The sequence below is a fragment of the Salvelinus alpinus genome, chromosome 30 (assembly GCF_045679555.1).
Source record: "Salvelinus alpinus chromosome 30, SLU_Salpinus.1, whole genome shotgun sequence".
Classification (NCBI taxonomy): Eukaryota; Metazoa; Chordata; class Actinopteri; order Salmoniformes; family Salmonidae; genus Salvelinus; species Salvelinus alpinus.
This window is the reverse complement of record NC_092115.1, coordinates 1,686,890-1,708,812: the sequence shown is the minus strand read 5'-3', so window position 1 is coordinate 1,708,812 and position 21,923 is coordinate 1,686,890. Positions and strand designations below refer to the sequence as shown.

Here is a 21,923-nt window from a genome sequence, read left to right as displayed (position 1 = left end):
CCTGGCTAGTGGGAGGAGTTAGTTACTCTATGAGAGAGCCTGGCTAGTGGGAGGAGTTAGTTACTCTATGAGAGAGCCTGGCTAGTGGGAGGAGTTAGTTACTCTATGAGAGAGCCTGGCTAGTGGGAGGAGTTAGTTACTCTATGAGAGAGCCTGGCTAGTGGGAGGAGTTAGTTACTCTATGAGAGAGCCTGGCTAGTGGGAGGGGTTAGTTACTTTATGAGAGAGCCTGGCTAGTGGGAGGAGTTAGTTACTCTATGAGAGAGCCTGGCTAGTGGGAGGAGTTAGTTACTCTATGAGAGAGCCTGGCTAGTGGGAGGAGTTAGTTACTCTATGAGAGAGCCTGGCTAGTGGGAGGGGTTAGTTACTTTATGAGAGAGCCTGGCTAGTGGGAGGAGTTAGTTACTCTATGAGAGAGCCTGGCTAGTGGGAGGAGTTAGTTACTTTATGAGAGAGCCTGGCTAGTGGGAGGAGTTAGTTACTCTATGAGAGAGCCTGGCTAGTGGGAGGAGTTAGTTACTCTATGAGAGAGCCTGGCTAGTGGGAGGAGTTAGTTACTTTATGAGAGAGCCTGGCTAGTGGGAGGAGTTAGTTACTTTATGTTTGAACATATTATTTGTAAAAGAGCATCAACTCTTCTTCTTTTCTAAAGATAACTAAAGAACATGAATCTGAATTGTCTGGGAAGATAACTGGTTGGTGAGGGGTCTGAGCCAATTACACAATCCGGTGGGCCAGTCAGGTGTTCTGCTCAGCCAATCAGGTGTTCTGCTTAAGGGTGGGCGAGGTCTCAGCTAGGTGTCTCAGCCAATCAGGTCGGCAGGTTGAGTGTGGACGGTGTCTCGGCCAGGGGTTTGAGACAATCAGGTCGGCAGGTTGAGTGTGGACGGTGTATCGGCCAGGGGTTTGAGACAATCAGGTCGGCAGGTTGAGTGTGGACGGTGTCTCGGCCAGGGGGCCAGCCATGCGTATCTGTAAGGCCGAGGAGCTCTTGGAACTGAGCATGGAGAGCTGTGTTCCCCCGTTGACCCCGCTGCTGACCAGGGACGGGTGGCGCTGCTGGTGCTTCAGATCCACGGTAAAGTACCGGTTCACCCTCCAGCTACGCCACTTCCTCTTGATCTCAGACTGCACCTGGAATAACAGACAACAACAGAGTTACGATGTAACAGTCTAGTCCACTAGGTGGTTACTAAACAATAACAGAGTTATAATGTAACAATCTAGTCCACTAGGTGGTTACTAAACAATAACAGAGTTATAATGTAACAGTCTAGTCCACTAGGTGGTTACTAAACAATAACAGAGTTATAATGTAACAATCTAGTCCACTAGGTGGTTACTAAACAATAACAGAGTTATAATGTAACAGTCTAGTCCACTAGGTGGTTACTAAACCATAACAGAGTTATAATGTAACAGTCTAGTCCACTAGGTGGTTACTAAACAATAACAGAGTTATAATGTAACAGTCTAGTCCACTAGGTGGTTACTAAACAATAACAGAGTTATGAGGTAACAGTTTAGTCCACTAGGTGGTTACTAAACAATAACAGAGTTATAATGTAACAATCTAGTCCACTAGGTGGTTACTAAACAATAACAGAGTTACAATGTAACAGTCTAGTCCACTAGGTGGTTACTAAACAATAACAGAGTTACAATGTAACAGTCTAGTCCACTAGGTGGTTACTGAACAAAAACAGAGTTACGATGTAACAGTCTAGTCCACTAGGTGGTTACTAAACAATAACAGAGTTATAATGTAACAATCTAGTCCACTAGGTGGTTACTAAACAATAACAGAGTTATAATGTAACAGTCTAGTCCACTAGGTGGTTACTAAACAATAACAGAGTTATAATGTAACAGTCTAGTCCACTAGGTGGTTACTAAACAATAACAGAGTTATAATGTAACAGTCTAGTCCACTAGGTGGTTACTAAACAATAACAGAGTTATGAGGTAACAGTCTAGTCCACTAGGTGGTTACTAAACAATAACAGAGTTATAATGTAACAATCTAGTCCACTAGGTGGTTACTAAACAATAACAGAGTTACAATGTAACAGTCTAGTCCACTAGGTGGTTACTAAACAATAACAGAGTTACAATGTAACAGTCTAGTCCACTAGGTGGTTACTAAACAATAACAGAGTTACGATGTAACAGTCTAGTCCACTAGGTGGTTACTAAACAATAACAGAGTTATGAGGTAACAGTCTAGTCCACTAGGTGGTTACTAAACAATAACAGAGTTACAATGTAACAGTCTAGTCCACTAGGTGGTTACTAAACAATAACAGAGTTATAATGTAACAGTCTAGTCCACTAGCTGGTTACTAAACAATAACAGAGTTACGATGTAACAGTCTAGTCCACTAGGTGGTTACTAAACAATAACAGAGTTACGATGTAACAGTCTAGTCCACTAGGTGGTTACTAAACAATAACAGAGTTACGATGTAACAGTCTAGTCCACTAGGTGGTTACTAAACAATAACAGAGTTATGAGGTAACAGTCTAGTCCACTAGGTGGTTACTAAACAATAACAGAGTTACAATGTAACAGTCTAGTCCACTAGGTGGTTACTAAACAATAACAGAGTGACGATGTAACAGTCTAGTCCACTAGGTGGTTACTAAACAATAACAGAGTTATAATGTAACAGTCTAGTCCACTAGGTGGTTACTAAACAATAACAGAGTTATGAGGTAACAGTCTAGTCCACTAGCTGGTTACTAAACAATAACAGAGTTACGATGTAAAAGTCTAGTCCACTAGGTGGTTACTAAACAATAACAGAGTTATAATGTAACAGTCTAGTCCACTAGGTGGTTACTAAACAATAACAGAGTTATAATGTAACAGTCTAGTCCACTAGCTGGTTACTAAACAATAACAGAGTTACGATGTAACAGTCTAGTCCACTAGGTGGTTACTAAACAATAACAGAGTTACGATGTAACAGTCTAGTCCACTAGGTGGTTACTAAACAATAACAGAGTTACGATGTAACAGTCTAGTCCACTAGGTGGTTACTAAACAATAACAGAGTTATGAGGTAACAGTCTAGTCCACTAGGTGGTTACTAAACAATAACAGAGTTATGAGGTAACAGTCTAGTCCACTAGGTGGTTACTAAACAATAACAGAGTTATAATGTAACAGTCTAGTCCACTAGGTGGTTACTAAACAATAACAGAGTTATAATGTAACAGTCTAGTCCACTAGGTGGTTACTAAACAATAACAGAGTTACAATGTAACAGTCTAGTCCACTAGGTGGTTACTAAACAATAACAGAGTTATAATATAACAGTCTAGTCCACTAGGTGGTTACTAAACAATAACAGAGTTATAATGTACCAGTCTAGTCCACTAGCTGGTTACTAAACAATAACAGAGTTACGATGTAACAGTCTAGTCCACTAGGTGGTTACTAAACAATAACAGAGTTATGAGGTAACAGTCTAGTCCACTAGGTGGTTACTAAACAATAACAGAGTTATAATGTAACAGTCTAGTCCACTAGGTGGTTAGTAAACAATAACAGAGTTATAATGTAACAGTCTAGTCCACTAGGTGGTTACTAAACAATAACAGAGTTACAATGTAACAGTCTAGTCCACTAGGTGGTTACTAAACAATAACAGAGTTATAATATAACAGTCTAGTCCACTAGGTGGTTACTAAACAATAACAGAGTTATAATGTACCAGTCTAGTCCACTAGGTGGTTACTAAACAATAACAGAGTTACGATGTAACAGTCTAGTCCACTAGGTGGTTACTAAACAATAACAGAGTTATGAGGTAACAGTCTAGTCCACTAGGTGGTTACTAAACAATAACAGAGTTATAATGTAACAGTCTAGTCCACTAGGTGGTTACTAAACAATAACAGAGTTATAATGTACCAGTCTAGTCCACTAGGTGGTTACTAAACAATAACAGAGTTATAATGTACCAGTCTAGTCCACTAGGTGGTTACTAAACAATAACAGAGTTATGAGGTAACAGTCTAGTCCACTAGGTGGTTACTAAACAATAACAGAGTTATAATGTAACAGTCTAGTCCACTAGGTGGTTACTAAACAATAACAGAGTTATAATGTAACAGTCTAGTCCACTAGGTGGTTACTAAACAATAACAGAGTTACAATGTAACAGTCTAGTCCACTAGGTGGTTACTAAACAATAACAGAGTTATAATATAACAGTCTAGTCCACTAGGTGGTTACTAAACAATAACAGAGTGACGATGTAACAGTCTAGTCCACTAGGTGGTTACTAAACAATAACAGAGTTATAATGTAACAGTCTAGTCCACTAGGTGGTTACTAAACAATAACAGAGTTATAATGTAACAGTCTAGTCCACTAGGTGGTTACTAAACAATAACAGAGTTATGAGGTAACAGTCTAGTCCACTAGGTGGTTACTAAACAATAACAGATGTACAATGTAACAGTCTAGTCCACTAGGTGGTTACTAACACTACTACTTAGTAAAATACTGCAGGCAGTTATTCTTAATGACACTGGGCTATAATCAACATTCACATCAGATGCCATCATCAGATGCCGTGTCTAGAGAGGGTAAAGAAGCCTCCTACCTCTCCATTGAGGAAACAATAGAGGACAGCCACAACAAAACCCTGGAAAGGAAAAGAAGAAGAGAGGAGAGATGAGCAGTTCGATTGCACTTTTCAACAACGCTCTCAGAGTTACTGTTATTACACTAACCCACCGTCTTAGAAGGAGTGTGTTACCTGGAAAGATCCCAGGCCCAGCTCAAACACCAGCCTCTCCTTCTTGCTGACGTCCTCTGGTGAGAAGGCAAACACAGTGTAGTGGATCCCGAAGAGGGGGATGAGTAAAAGGGTGGACCGAGCCAGACGCCTGACAACAACATATCATATTGTTACTACTTATACAAAACACAACATTGTCACAACCTTAGAACAACAAATACACAACGTTATACTGTTTCAACCTTAGAAAAACCAATACACAATATTACACGATTTCAACCTTAGAACAACTAATAAAACTATAATAAAACCAACACACATCACTGTTACAAGCTTAGAATAACCAATACACAACATACACATTACAGCAGAAACCTCAGAATAACCAATACACAACATACACATTACAGCAGAAACCTTAGGATAACCAATACACAACATACACATTACAGCAGAAACCTTATAATAACCAATACACAACATACACATTACAACAGAAACCTCAGAATAACCAATACACAACATACACATTACAACAGAAACCTTAGAACAACAACAATACAACACTCTTACAACCATAGAACAACCAATACATTCCTGTCACAACCTAAGAGAAACCAACACACAACAAAAACAACTAAAAGGCAACATTATATATCCTCCTGACAACAACACGACTACAACCTGACTAAAACTGAGACATCCACCTGACAACAGCACTACTACAACCTGACTAACACTCAGACATCCTCCTGACAACAACACTACTACAACCTGACTAACACTCAGACATCCTCCTGACAACAACACTACTACAACCTGACTAACACTCAGACATCCTCCTGACAACAACACGACTACAACCTGACTAACACTCAGACATCCTCCTGACAACAACACTACTACAACCTGACTAACACTCAGACATCCACCTGACAACAACACTACTACAACCTGACTAAGACTAACACTCAGACATCCTCCTGACAACAACACTACTACAACCTGACTAACACTCAGACATCCTCCTGACAACAACACTACTACAACCTGACTAACACTCAGACATCCTCCTGACAACAACACTACTACAACCTGACTAACACTCAGACATCCTCCTGACAACAACACTACTACAACCTGACTAACACTCAGACATCCTCCTGACAACAACACTACTACAACCTGACTAAGACTAACACCCAGACATCCTCCTGACAACAACACTACTACAACCTGACTAAGACTAACACTCAGACATCCTCCTGACAACAACACTACTACAACCTGACTAACACTCAGACATCCTCCTGACAACAACACTACTACAACCTGACTAACACTCAGACATCCTCCTGACAACAACACTACTACAACCTGACTAACACCCAGACATCCTCCTGACAACAACACTACTACAACCTGACTAACACTCAGACATCCTCCTGACAACAACACTACTACAACCTGACTAACACTCAGACATCCTCCTGACAACAACACTACTACAACCTGACTAACACTCAGACATCCACCTGACAACAACACTACTACAACCTGACTAACACTCAGACATCCTCCTGACAACAGCACTACTACAACCTGACTAACACTCAGACATCCTCCTGACAACAGCACTACTACAACCTGACTAACACTCAGACATCCTCCTGACAACAACACTACTACAACCTGACTAACACTCAGACATCCTCCTGACAACAACACTACTACAACCTGACTAACACTCAGACATCCTCCTGACAACAACACTACTACAACCTGACTAACACTCAGACATCCACCTGACAACAAAACGACTACAACCTGACTAACACTCAGACATCCTCCTGACAACAACACGACTACAACCTGACTAACACTCAGACATCCTCCTGACAACAACACTACTACAACCTGACTAACACTCAGACATCCTCCTGACAACAACACTACTACAACCTGACTAACACTCAGACATCCACCTGACAACAACACTACTAAAACCTGACTAACACTCAGACATCCTCCTGACAACAACACTACTACAACCTGACTAACACTCAGACATCCACCTGACAACAACACTACTACAACCTGACTAACACTCAGGCATCCTCCTGACAACAACACTACTACAACCTGACTAAGACTAACACTCAGACATCCACCTTACAACAACACTACTACAACCTGACTAACACTCAGACATCCTCCTGACAACAACACTACTACAACCTGACTAACACTCAGACATCCTGCTGACAACAACACTACTACAACCTGACTAACACTCAGACATCCTCCTGACAACAACACGACTACAACCTGACTAACACTCAGACATCCTCCTGACAACAACACTACTACAACCTGACTAACACTCAGACATCCTCCTGACAACAACACTACTACAACCTGACTAACACTCAGACATCCTCCTGACAACAACACTACTACAACCTGACTAACACTCAGACATCCTCCTGACAACAACACTACTACAACCTGACTAACACTCAGACATCCTCCTGACAACAACACTACTACAACCTGACTAACACTCAGACATCCTCCTGACAACAACACTACTACAACCTGACTAACACTCAGACATCCACCTGACAACAACACTACTACAACCTGACTAACACTCAGACATCCTCCTGACAACAACACTACTACAACCTGACTAACACTCAGACATCCTCCTGACAACAACACTACTACAACCTGACTAACACTCAGACATCCTCCTGACAACAGCACTACTACAACCTGACTAACACTCGCATCCTCCTGACAACAACACTACTACAACCTGACTAACACTCAGACATCCTCCTGACAACAACACTACTACAACCTGACTAACACTCAGACATCCTCCTGACAACAACACTACTACAACCTGACTAACACTCAGACATCCTCCTGACAACAACACTACTACAACCTGACTAACACTCAGACATCCTCCTGACAACAACACTACTACAACCTGACTAACACTCAGACATCCTCCTGACAACAACACTACTACAACCTGACTAAGACACTCAGACATCCTCCTGACAACAACACTACTACAACCTGACTAACACTCAGACATCCTCCTGACAACAACACTACTACAACCTGACTAACACTCAGGACACTGCCTACTCCTGACAACAACATACTACAACCTGACTAACACCCAGACATCCTCCTGACAACAACACTACTACAACCTGACTAAGACTAACACTCAGACATCCTCCTGACAACAACACTACTACAACCTGACTAACACTCAGACATCCTCCTGACAACAACACTACTACAACCTGACTAACACTCAGACATCCTCCTGACAACAACACTACTACAACCTGACTAACACTCAGACATCCTCCTGACAACAACACTACTACAACCTGACTCAACACTCAGGCATCCTCCTGACAACAACACTACTACAACCTGACTAACACCCAGACATCCTCCTGACAACAACACTACTACAACCTGACTAACACTCAGACATCCTCCTGACAACAACACTACTACACCCAGACATCCTCCTGACAACAACACTACTACAACCTGACTAACACTCAGACATCCTCCTGACAACAACACTACTACAACCTGACTAACACTCAGACATCCTCCTGACAACAACACTACAACCTGACTAACACTCAGACATCCTCCTGACAACAACACTACTACAACCTGACTAACACTCAGACATCCTCCTGACAACACCACTACTACAACCTGACTAACACTCAGACATCCACCTGACCACAACACTACTACAACCTGACTAACACTCAGACATCCTCCTGACAACAACACTACTACAACCTGACTAACACTGAGACATCCTCCTGACAACAACACTACTACAACCTGACTAACACCCAGACATCCTCCGACAACAACATGACTACAGCAACCCGACTAACTACGAAACTATTACTGTACAACAACACGATACAACCTGACTAAACTATTAGGCACCTCCTGATACAACATGATCACAACCTGACTAAAGACGGGAGATCAGACATACCCGACATAACACTACTACAACCTGACCCAACATGATACACCACCCGACAACAACACTACTACACCCTGACCAACACCCAGACATCCTCCTGACAACAACACTACTACACCCTGACTAACACTCAGACATCCTCCTGACAACAACACTACTACAACCTGACTAACACTCAGACATCCTCCTGACAACAACACTACTACAACCTGACTAACACTCAGACATCCACCTGACAACAACACTACTACAACCTGACTAACACTAACACTCAGATTCCGGGTAGCTTCTGAGAATAACATTGACGTATACGCTGACACAGTGACTGAGTTCATCAGGAAGTGTATAGGAGATGTTGTTCCCTCTGTGACTATTAATATCCACCTGAACCATAAACTGTGGATAGATGGCAGCATTCGCGCAAAACTGAAAGCGCTAACAACTGCATTTAACTATGGTGACAGAGAACATGGTTGAAAACAAACAGCCTGCAAGGCAATAAAACAGGCAAAATGTCAGTATAGAGATAAAGTGGAGTGGCAATTCAACGGCTCAGACACGAGACCTAAGAGGCAGAGACTCCAGACAGTCACGGATTACAAAGGGAAAACCAGCCACTTCACGGACACTGACGTCATGCTCCCAGGCAAGCTAAACTCTTTGAGGATAACACGCGGGCCACCGACGCGGGCCACTCCCGAAGACTGTGGGCTCTCGTTCTGCGTGGCCAATGTGAGTAAGACGTTTAAGCGTGTTAATCCTGGCATGGCTGCCGGCCCTGACGGCATCCCTAGCCGTGTCCTCAGAGAATGCACAGACCAGCTGGTTGGAGTGTTTACGGACATATTCAATCTCTCCCTATCCCAGTCTGCTGTCCCCACTTTCCTCAATATGTCCACCATTGTTCCTGTACCCAAGAAAGCAAAGGTAACTGAACTAAATGACTATCGCCCCGTAGCACTCACTTCTGTTATCATGAAATGCTTTGAGAGGCACCCTAGACCCACTTGAATTTGCATACCGCCCCAATAGATCCACAGATGATGCAATCACACTGCCCTATCCCATCTGGACAAGAGGAATACCTATGTAAGAATGCTGTTCATTGACTTCAGCTCACCTTCAACACCATAGTCCCCTTCAAGCTCATCATTAAGCTCGGGGCCCTGGGTCTGAACCCTGCCCTCTGCAACTGGGTCCTGGACTTCCTGATGGGCCGCCAACAGGTGGTGAAGGTAGGAAACAACATGTCCACTTTGCTATTCCTCAACACGGGGGCCCCTCAGGGGTACGTGCTCAGTCCACTCCTGTACTCCCTGTTCACTCATGACTGCATGGCCAGACACGACTCCAACACCATCATTACGTTTTCAGACAACACAACAGTAGTAGGTCTGATCACCAACAACAACGAGACAGCCTACAGGGAGGAGGTCAGAGACCTGGCCGTGTGGTACCAGGACAACAACCTCAACGTGATCAAGGAGATGATTGTGGACTACAGGAAAAGGTGTGTAACAGTGATAACACCAAGTAAAACTGAAATGATAACTTAAAACACAAAATATAAATATCCATTAACAAACTTCTTATAGCTTAGACTAATTTCCACTTCCTGAACACATACTACTTAAATAAAAAAACATAGCCTTTTCTTAGTAAAACGCAAAAGTAAAAATGTAATAAATACAGTAGTCTTTCCACCATATAGTCAGACACATTCTATTCACAGGCTTGTACACAGCACAGAGGTTGTAGTAGCATTTTAGCATTCTCATCAACCGGGCTGTAGTGGAGCAGGTTGAGAGCTTCAAGTTTCTTTGTGTCCACATCAACAACAAACTATCAGGGTATAAACACACTGAGACAGTCGTGAAGAGGAAACGACAAAGCCTATTCCCCCTCAGGAGACTAAAAAGATTTGGCATGGGTCCTCAGATCCTCAAAAAGTTCTACAGCAGCACCATCGAGAGCATCCTGACTGGTTGCATCACTGCCTGGTATGGCAACTGCGCGGCCTCCGACTGCAAGGCACTACAGAGGGTAGTGCGAACGGCCCAGTACATCACTGGGGCCAAGCTTCCTGTCATCCAGGACCTCTATACCAGGCGGTGTCAGAGGAAGGCCCTAAAAATTGTCAAAGACTCCAGCTACCCTAGTCATAGACTGTTCTCTCTACTAAACAAATTCTACCTGGACTATTTGCACGGCAAGTGGTACCGGAGCGCCATGTACTATTTTTCTACATTGCTGAATAATAGTGAAGATATCAAAACTATGAAATAACACATATGGAATCATGTGGTAACCAAAAAAGTGTTTAACAAATCAAAATATATTTTATATTTGAGATCCTTTGCCTTGATGACTGCTTTGCAAACTCTTGGCATTCTCTCAACCAGCTTCATGAGGTAGTCACCTTTTTAAAATGTTTGAGCCAATCAGTTGTGTTGTGACAAGCTAGGGGTGGTATACAGAAGATGGTAAAATACCAAGTCCATATTATGGCAAGAACAGCTCAAATAAGCAAAGAGAAACGACAGTCCATCATTACTTTAAAACATGAAGGTCAGTCAATCCGGAAAATGTCAAGAACTTTGAAAGTTTCTTAAAGTGCAGTCGCAAAAACCATCAAGCGCTATGATGAAACTGGCTCTCATGAGGACCGCCACAGGAAAGGAAGACCCAGAGTTATCTCTGCTGCAGAGGATATGTTCATTAGAGTTAACTGCCTCAAAAATTGCAGCACAAATAAATGCTTCACAGATTTCAAGTAACAGACACATCTCAACATCAACTGTTCAGAGGCGACTGTGTGAATCAGGCCTTCATGGTTGAAATACTGCAAAGAAACCACTACTAAAGGACACCAATAAGAAGAAGAGACTTGCTTGGGCCAAGAAACACGAGCAATGAACATTAGACCGGTGGAAATCTGTCCTTTGATCTGATGATTTTTGGTTCCCACCGCCTTGTCTTTGTGAGATGCAGAGTAGGTGAACGGATGATCTCCGCATGTGTGGTTCCCACTGTGATGCATGGAGGAGGAGGTGTGATGGTGCTTTGTTGGTGACACTGTCTGTGATTTCAAGGCACACTTAACCAGCATGGCTACCACATCATTCTGCAGCGATACACCATCCCATCTGGTTTGCGATTAGTGGGACTATCATGTGTTCTTCAACAGGACAATGACTCAACACACCTCCAGGTTGTGTAAGGGCTATTTGATCAAGAAGGAGAGTGATGGAGTGCTGCATCAGATGACCTGGCCTCCACAATCACCTGACCTCAACCCAATTGAGATGGTTTGGGATGAGTTTGACCGCAGAGTGAAGGAAAAGCAGCCAACAAGTGCTCAGTATATGTGGGAACTCCTTCAAGATGGTTGCAAAATCATTCCAGGTGAAGCTGGTTGAGAGAATGCCAAGAGTGGCTAGTTTGAAGAATCTTAAATATATTTTGATTTGTTTAACACTTTTTTGGTTACTACATGATTCCATATGTGTCATTTCATAGTTGTGATGTCTTCACTATTATTCTACAGTGTAGAAAATAGTAAAAAATAAAGAAAAACCCTTGAATGAGTAGGTGTGTCCAGACCTTTGACTGTTACTGTATATATTTATAATGCGGATTCCGACAATGCTCATCCTAATATTTATATATTTCTTAATTCCTTTATTTTTCTTTTAGATTTGTGTGTTTTGTTGTGAATTGTTAGATATTACTGCACTGTTGGAGCTAGAAACACAAACATTTAGCTATAACATCTGCTAAACATGTGTATGCGACAAATAACATTTGATTTGATCTGACTAAGAATAACACTCAGACTTTAACATTTGAGAAAACACACCCACACACACCCACACACCCACACACACACACACACACACACACACACACACACACAGACTTACAGTGTGATGGCTGATAGCTCTGACATCCTGCAGGAATGTTGCACAGCCTGAGTGGGCTCACTGAAGCATTTCTGAGCACAGCTGCTACAATAGAGACAGACAGACAGACAGACAGACAGACAGAGAGACAGACAGACAGACAGAGAGACAGACAGACAGACAGACAGACAGACAGACAGACAGACAGACAGACAGACAGACAGACAGACAGACACCACAAGTAAAACACACACAGTCACACACACGTCTTAACTATACAGCACATCAGACAGTCTCATAAAACACCTCTCCTTATAAATGACTAGACCACGGATAATATAAACAGACCACATTATGGCGATGAGATAAAGATTCCAGCAGCCTTCATAGACATGTGGACATACAGGTAGGGCTAGGACCAGGTACTTACAGGTAGATATTGGACATACAGGTAGGGCTAGGACCAGGTACTTACAGGTAGATACTGGACATAGAGGTAGGGCTAAGACCAGGTACTTACAGGTAGATACTGGACATAGAGGTAGGGCTAGGACCAGGTACTTACAGGTAGATATTGGACATACAGGTAGGGCTAGGACCAGGTACTTACAGGTAGATACTGGACATAGAGGTAGGGCTAGGACCAGGTACTTACAGGTAGATATTGGACATACAGGTAGGGCTAGGACCAGGTACTTACAGGTAGATACTGGACATAGAGGTAGGGCTAAGACCAGGTACTTACAGGTAGATATTGGACATACAGGTAGGGCTAAGACCAGGTACTTACAGGTAGATATTGGACATACAGGTAGGGCTAGGACCAGGTATCTACAGGTAGATACTGGACATACAGGTAGGGCTAGGACCAGGTACTTACAGGTAGATACTGGACATAGAGGTAGGGCTAGGACCAGGTACTTACAGGTAGATACTGGACATACAGGTAGGGCTAGGACCAGGTACTTACAGGTAGATACTGGACATAGAGGTAGGGCTAAGACCAGGTACTTACAGGTAGATACTGGACATAGAGGTAGGGCTAAGACCAGGTACTTACAGGTAGATACTGGACATAGAGGTAGGGCTAAGACCAGGTACTTACAGGTAGATACTGGACATAGAGGTAGGGCTAGGACCAGGTACTTACAGGTAGATACTGGACATAGAGGTAGGGCTAAGACCAGGTACTTACAGGTAGATACTGGACATACAGGTAGGGCTAAGACCAGGTACTTACAGGTAGATACTGGACATAGAGGTAGGGCTAGGACCAGGTACTTACAGGTAGATACTGGACATAGAGGTAGGGCTAAGACCAGGTACTTACAGGTAGATACTGGACATAGAGGTAGGGCTAAGACCAGGTACTTACAGGTAGATACTGGACATAGAGGTAGGGCTAAGACCAGGTACTTACAGGTAGATACTGGACATAGAGGTAGGGCTAAGACCAGGTACTTACAGGTAGATACTGGACATACAGGTAGGGCTAAGACCAGGTACTTACAGGTAGATACTGGACATAGAGGTAGGGCTAAGACCAGGTACTTACAGGTAGATACTGGACATAGAGGTAGGGCTAAGACCAGGTACTTACAGGTAGATACTGGACTCATTCCCCCTGATGTCAGGCGACTGGAGCTTCTGGACCAGAATGACTATGATCCCAACAAACAGGACGAAGTTGATCTAGAGAAGCACATAGCAAGGAGAAGGATGATTATAGTTATTATATTACTGTTATCATCATTACTTTTCAAGTTTTAACACAAGAATACACACCAAAACTCAATCAAAAAAAATGCAATACATCTAAGACCGGTCAGACCAAGTTGTAATAATGTGGGGAGGAAATATAAGAGATTCTCTATTTAATTTGATTTAACCTTTATTTAACTAGGCAAGTCAGTTAAGAACACGCAAAAGACCTCCTGCGGGGACGGGGCTATATACAGGGGGTACCGGTACAGAGTCAATGTGGAGGCTAAATACAGGGTGTACCAGTACAGAGTCAATGTGGAGGCTATATAAAGGGTGTACCGGTACATAGTCAATGTGGAGGCTATATACAGGGTTTTACGGTACAGAGTCAATGTGGAGGCTATATACAGGGTTTTACGGTACAGAGTCAATGTGGAGGCTATATACAGGGGGTACCGGTACAGAGTCAATGTGGAGGCTATATACAGGGTTTTACGGTACAGAGTCAATGTGGAGGCTATATACAGGGGGTACCGGTACCGAGTCAATGTGCGAGGGTACAGATTAGTCGAGGTAATTGAGGTAATATGTAGGTAGGAGTACATTGACTGTAAATAGTCCGGGTACCCATTTGATTAGCTGTTTGCGGCCCTGGTGGTTCCAGACTTGGTACATTGGTACCGCTTGCCGTGCGGTAGCAGAGAGAACAGTCTATGACTTGGGTGGCTGGAATCTTTGACCATTTTTAGGGCCTGGATGGCAGGAAGCTTGGCCCTAGTGATGTACTGGGCCATACTCAAACCCTCTGTAGCGCCTTGCGGAGTAAGGCCAAACAGTTGACATACCAAGCGGTGATGCAACCAGTCAGGATGCTCTCGATGGAGCAGCTGTAGAACTTTTTGAGGATCTGAGGACCCGTGCCAAATCTTTTCAGCCTCCTGAGGGGGAAGAGGCGTTGTCGTGCCCTCTTCACGACTGTGTTGGTGTGTGGACAATGTTAATTTCTTAGTGATATTTGAATTTGTAAAAAAACAAAAACAATGTTACCTTTATTGAACTGGGCAAGTCAGTTAAGAACAAATTCTTATTTACAATGGCGGCCTACCCCGGCCAAACCCGGACGATGTTGGGCCAAATGTGCGCGGCCCTAATGGACTCCCAATCACGGCCGGTTGTGATACAGCCTGGATCCGGCACTGAGGTGCAGTGCCATAGACCGCTGCGCCACTCGGGAGCCCCGAAGAACTTGAATCTCTCGATCCGATCCACCACAGCCACGTCAATGTGGATGGGGGTGTGCTCGGCCCTCCGTTTCCTGTAGTCCACAATCAGCTCCCTTGTCTTGCTGACGTTGAGGGAGAGGTTGTTGTCCTGGAACCACACTGCCAGGTCTCTGACCTCCTCCCTATAGGCTCTCATCGTCGTTGGTTATCAGGTCTACCACCGTTATATAATAGCTCTCTAAGGTCTAAGAGGAAAAACGACATTTCACCTTGTGTATTCTACTATTACCACTTTCAAGAGGAAGTTGAAAGCCTGACTGAGTTCCTTAAACTCAGCGCCCTCCCTGCCGACCCTTTGACCCACAGTTTGAGAACCACTGATCTAGGGAATAGGGTTCCATTTAGCCGTGATAAAGTTCCACCCACCATGATGGAGACGACCGTCGGTCCCTTGATCACCCACCAGAGGGCAGTGGTGTTGTTGGTATCCCAGCAACTACAGGGTACAGGAAGAGAGACAGCAGGGGGTGAGAGTGATATTGTCCCAAAAGGCAACCTATGCCCTTTATGACCAGGGCCAATAGGGGATAGGGCACTATATAGGGGATAAGGCACTATATAGGGAATAGGGCACTATATAGGGGATAGGGCACTATATAGGGGATAGGGCACTATATAGGGGATAGGGCACTATATAGGGAATAGGGCACTATATAGGGGATAGGGCACTATATAGGGAATAGGGCGCCGTTTGGGACACAGATATTATTATGCATATTATAAGGTTCTAAACTATGACATCACATCAGCGATAATAAATAAATATATTAGGCTGTGGTTTGATATAGCATTCACCTGGTACAGGCTAAAGGAATTACATTAAAAGGCATTCACCTGGTACAGGCTAAAGGAATTACATTAAAAGGCCTTCACCTGGTACAGGCTAAAGGAATTACATTAAAAGGCCTTCACCTGGTACAGGCTAAAGGAATTACATTAAAAGGCATTCACCTGGTACAGGCTAAAGGAATTACATTAAAAGGCCTTCACCTGGTACAGGCTAAAGGAATTACATTAAAAGGCATTCACCTGGTACAGGCTAAAGGAATTACATTAAAAGGCATTCACCTGGTACAGGCTAAAGGAATTACATTAAAAGGCCTTCACCTGGTACAGGCTAAAGGAATTACATTAAAAGGCATTCACCTGGTACAGGCTAAAGGAATTACATTAAAAGACCTTCACCTGGTACAGGCTAAAGGAATTACATTAAAAGGCATTCACCTGGTACAGGCTAAAGGAATTACATTAAAAGACCTTCACCTGGTACAGGCTAAAGGAATTACATTAAAAGGCATTCACCTGGTACAGGCTAAAGGAATTACATTAAAAGGCCTTCACCTGGTACAGGCTAAAGGAATTACATTAAAAGGCATTCACCTGGTACAGGCTAAAGGAATTACATTAAAAGGCCTTCACCTGGTACAGGCTAAAGGAAATACATTAAAAAACCTTCACCTGGTACAGGCTAAAGGAAATACATTAAAAGGCCTTCACCTGGTACAGGCTAAAGGAATTACATTAAAAGGCCTTCACCTGGTACAGGCTAAAGGAAATACATTAAAAAACCTTCACCTGGTACAGGCTAAAGGAATTACATTAAAAGGCATTCACCTGGTACAGGCTAAAGGAATTACATTAAAAAACCTTCACCTGGTACAGGCTAAAGGAAATACATTAAAAAAACCTTCACCTGGTACAGGCTAAAGGAATTACATTAAAAGGCCTTCACCTGGTACAGGCTAAAGGAATTACATTAAAAGGCCTTCACCTGGTACAGGCTAAAGGAAATACATTAAAAGGCCTTCACCTGGTACAGGCTAAAGGAATTACATTAAAAGGCCTTCACCTGGTACAGGCTAAAGGAAATACATTAAAAGGCCTTCACCTGGTACAGGCTAAAGGAATTACATTAAAAGGCCTTCACCTGGTACAGGCTAAAGGAATTACATTAAAAGACCTTCACCTGGTACAGGCTAAAGGAAATACATTAAAAGACCTTCACCTGGTACAGGCTAAAGGAATTACATTAAAAGGCATTCACCTGGTACAGGCTAAAGGAATTACATTAAAAGGCCTTCACCTGGTACAGGCTAAAGGAATTACATTAAAAGGCATTCACCTGGTACAGGCTAAAGGAATTACATTAAAAGACCTTCACCTGGTACAGGCTAAAGGAATTACATTAAAAGTCCTTCACCTGGTACAGGCTAAAGGAATTACATTAAAAGGCATTCACCTGGTACAGGCTAAAGGAATTACATTAAAAGGCCTTCACCTGGTACAGGCTAAAGGAAATACATTAAAAAAACTTCACCTGGTACAGGCTAAAGGAAATAAATTAAAAAAACTTCACCTGGTACAGGCTAAAGGAATTACATTAAAAGGCCTTCACCTGGTACAGGCTAAAGGAATTACATTAAAAGGTCTTCACCTGGTACAGGCTAAAGGAAATACATTAAAAGGCCTTCACCTGGTACAGGCTAAAGGAATTACATTAAAAGGCCTTCACCTGGTACAGGCTAAAGGAAATACATTAAAAGGCCTTCACCTGGTACAGGCTAAAGGAATTACATTAAAAGGCCTTCACCTGGTACAGGCTAAAGGAATTACATTAAAAGACCTTCACCTGGTACAGGCTAAAGGAATTACATTAAAAGGCCTTCACCTGGTACAGGCTAAAGGAAATACATTAAAAGGCCTTCACCTGGTACAGGCTAAAGGAATTACATTAAAAAAACCTTCACCTGGTACAGGCTAAAGGAATTACATTAAAAGGCCTTCACCTGGTACAGGCTAAAGGAATTACATTAAAAGGCCTTCACCTGGTACAGGCTAAAGGAAATACATTAAAAGGCCTTCACCTGGTACAGGCTAAAGGAAATACATTAAAAAAACCTTCACCTGGTACAGGCTAAAGGAATTACATTAAAAGGCCTTCACCTGGTACAGGCTAAAGGAATTACATTAAAAGGCCTTCACCTGGTACAGGCTAAAGGAAATACATTAAAAGGCCTTCACCTGGTACAGGCTAAAGGAATTACATTAAAAGGCCTTCACCTGGTACAGGCTAAAGGAAATACATTAAAAGGCCTTCACCTGGTACAGGCTAAAGGAATTACATTAAAAGGCCTTCACCTGGTACAGGCTAAAGGAATTACATTAAAAGACCTTCACCTGGTACAGGCTAAAGGAAATACATTAAAAGACCTTCACCTGGTACAGGCTAAAGGAATTACATTAAAAGGCATTCACCTGGTACAGGCTAAAGGAATTACATTAAAAGGCCTTCACCTGGTACAGGCTAAAGGAATTACATTAAAAGGCATTCACCTGGTACAGGCTAAAGGAATTACATTAAAAGACCTTCACCTGGTACAGGCTAAAGGAATTACATTAAAAGGCATTCACCTGGTACAGGCTAAAGGAATTACATTAAAAGTCCTTCACCTGGTACAGGCTAAAGGAATTACATTAAAAGGCATTCACCTGGTACAGGCTAAAGGAATTACATTAAAAGGCCTTCACCTGGTACAGGCTAAAGGAAATACATTAAAAAACCTTCACCTGGTACAGGCTAAAGGAAATAAATTAAAAAAACTTCACCTGGTACAGGCTAAAGGAATTACATTAAAAGGCCTTCACCTGGTACAGGCTAAAGGAATTACATTAAAAGGTCTTCACCTGGTACAGGCTAAAGGAAATACATTAAAAGGCCTTCACCTGGTACAGGCTAAAGGAATTACATTAAAAGGCCTTCACCTGGTACAGGCTAAAGGAAATACATTAAAAGGCCTTCACCTGGTACAGGCTAAAGGAATTACATTAAAAGGCCTTCACCTGGTACAGGCTAAAGGAATTACATTAAAAGACCTTCACCTGGTACAGGCTAAAGGAATTACATTAAAAGGCCTTCACCTGGTACAGGCTAAAGGAAATACATTAAAAGGCCTTCACCTGGTACAGGCTAAAGGAATTACATTAAAAGACCTTCACCTGGTACAGGCTAAAGGAAATACATTAAAAGGCCTTCACCTGGTACAGGCTAAAGGAATTACATTAAAAGGCCTTCACCTGGTACAGGCTAAAGGAATTAAATTAAAATGCCTTCACCTGGTACAGGCTAAAGGAATTACATTAAAAGGCCTTCACCTGGTACAGGCTAAAGGAATTACATTAAAAGGCCTTCACCTGGTACAGGCTAAAGGAAATACATTAAAAGACCTTCACCTGGTACAGGCTAAAGGAATTACATTAAAAGGCATTCACCTGGTACAGGCTAAAGGAATTACATTAAAAGTCCTTCACCTGGTACAGGCTAAAGGAATTACATTAAAAGTCCTTCACCTGGTACAGGCTAAAGGAATTACATTAAAAGGCCTTCACCTGGTACAGGCTAAAGGAAATACATTAAAAAACCTTCACCTGGTACAGGCTAAAGGAAATAAATTTAAAAAACTTCACCTGGTACAGGCTAAAGGAATTACATTAAAAGGCCTTCACCTGGTACAGGCTAAAGGAATTACATTAAAAGGCCTTCACCTGGTACAGGCTAAAGGAAATACATTAAAAGGCCTTCACCTGGTACAGGCTAAAGGAATTACATTAAAAGGCCTTCACCTGGTACAGGCTAAAGGAAATACATTAAAAGGCCTTCACCTGGTACAGGCTAAAGGAATTACATTAAAAGGCCTTCACCTGGTACAGGCTAAAGGAATTACATTAAAAGACCTTCACCTGGTACAGGCTAAAGGAATTACATTAAAAGGCCTTCACCTGGTACAGGCTAAAGGAAATACATTAAAAGGCCTTCACCTGGTACAGGCTAAAGGAATTACATTAAAAGACCTTCACCTGGTACAGGCTAAAGGAAATACATTAAAAGGCCTTCACCTGGTACAGGCTAAAGGAATTACATTAAAATGCCTTCACCTGGTACAGGCTAAAGGAAATACATTAAAAGGCCTTCACCTGGTACAGGCTAAAGGAATTACATTAAAAGGCCTTCACCTGGTACAGGCTAAAGGAATTAAATTAAAATGCCTTCACCTGGTACAGGCTAAAGGAATTACATTAAAAGGCCTTCACCTGGTACAGGCTAAAGGAATTACATTAAAAGGCCTTCACCTGGTCCAGGCTAAAGGAAATACATTAAAAGACCTTCACCTGGTACAGGCTAAAGGAATTACATTAAAAGGCCTTCACCTGGTACAGGCTAAAGGAATTACATTAAAATGCCTTCACCTGGTACAGGCTAAAGGAATTACATTAAAAGTCCTTCACCTGGTACAGGCTAAAGGAATTACATTAAAAGGCCTTCACCTGGTACAGGCTAAAGGAATTACATTAAAAGGCCTTCACCTGGTACAGGCTAAAGGAATTACATTAAAAGACCTTCACCTGGTACAGGCTAAAGGAATTACATTAAAAGGCCTTCACCTGGTACAGGCTAAAGGAATTACATTAAAAGGCCTTCACCTGGTACAGGCTAAAGGAATTACATTAAAAGGCCTTCACCTGGTACAGGCTAAAGGAATTACATTAAAAGACCTTCACCTGGTACAGGCTAAAGGAATTACATTAAAAGGCCTTCACCTGGTACAGGCTAAAGGAATTACATTAAAAGGCCTTCACCTGGTACAGGCTAAAGGAATTACATTAAAATGCCTTCACCTGGTACAGGCTAAAGGAATTACATTAAAAGGCCTTCACCTGGTACAGGCTAAAGGAATTACATTAAAAGGCCTTCATCTGGTACAGGCTAAAGGAATTACATTAAAAGGCCTTCACCTGGTACAGGCTAAAGGAATTACATTAAAAGGCCTTCACCTGGTACAGGCAAAAGGAATTACATTAAAAGGCATTCACCTGGTACAGGCTAAAGGAATTACATTAAAATGCCTTCACCTGGTACAGGCTAAAGGAATTACATTAAAAGGCCTTCACCTGGTACAGGCTAAAGGAATTACATTAAAAGGCCTTCACCTGGTACAGGCTAAAGGAATTACATTAAAAGACCTTCACCTGGTACAGGCTAAAGGAATTACATTAAAAGGCATTCACCTGGTACAGGCTAAAGGAATTACATTAAAAGGCCTTCACCTGGTACAGGCTAAAGGAATTACATTAAAAGGCATTCACCTGGTACAGGCTAAAGGAATTACATTAAAAGGCCTTCACCTGGTACAGGCTAAAGGAAATACATTAAAAAACCTTCACCTGGTAC

At 42.4% G+C, this 21,923-nt stretch overlaps 1 protein-coding gene across 1 annotated transcript in view; it reads right to left on the bottom strand.

Annotated features, from left to right (window-relative positions):
• Positions 1–210: 210 nt before the first annotated feature.
• The window catches only part of LOC139560186 (pituitary adenylate cyclase-activating polypeptide type I receptor-like), a 78,625-nt gene continuing 56,912 nt past the window's right edge, over positions 211–21,923 (bottom strand). Inside the window, exons 10-15 of the mRNA XM_071376734.1 lie at positions 16,064–16,133; positions 14,311–14,402; positions 12,732–12,815; positions 4,773–4,902; positions 4,617–4,658; positions 211–1,134 (exon numbers count right to left, since the gene is read on the bottom strand). Coding sequence (XP_071232835.1) covers positions 916–1,134; positions 4,617–4,658; positions 4,773–4,902; positions 12,732–12,815; positions 14,311–14,402; positions 16,064–16,133 — 637 coding nt within the window. The 3' untranslated portion in view covers positions 211–915. The remainder of the gene's footprint in view (positions 1,135–4,616; positions 4,659–4,772; positions 4,903–12,731; positions 12,816–14,310; positions 14,403–16,063; positions 16,134–21,923) is intronic.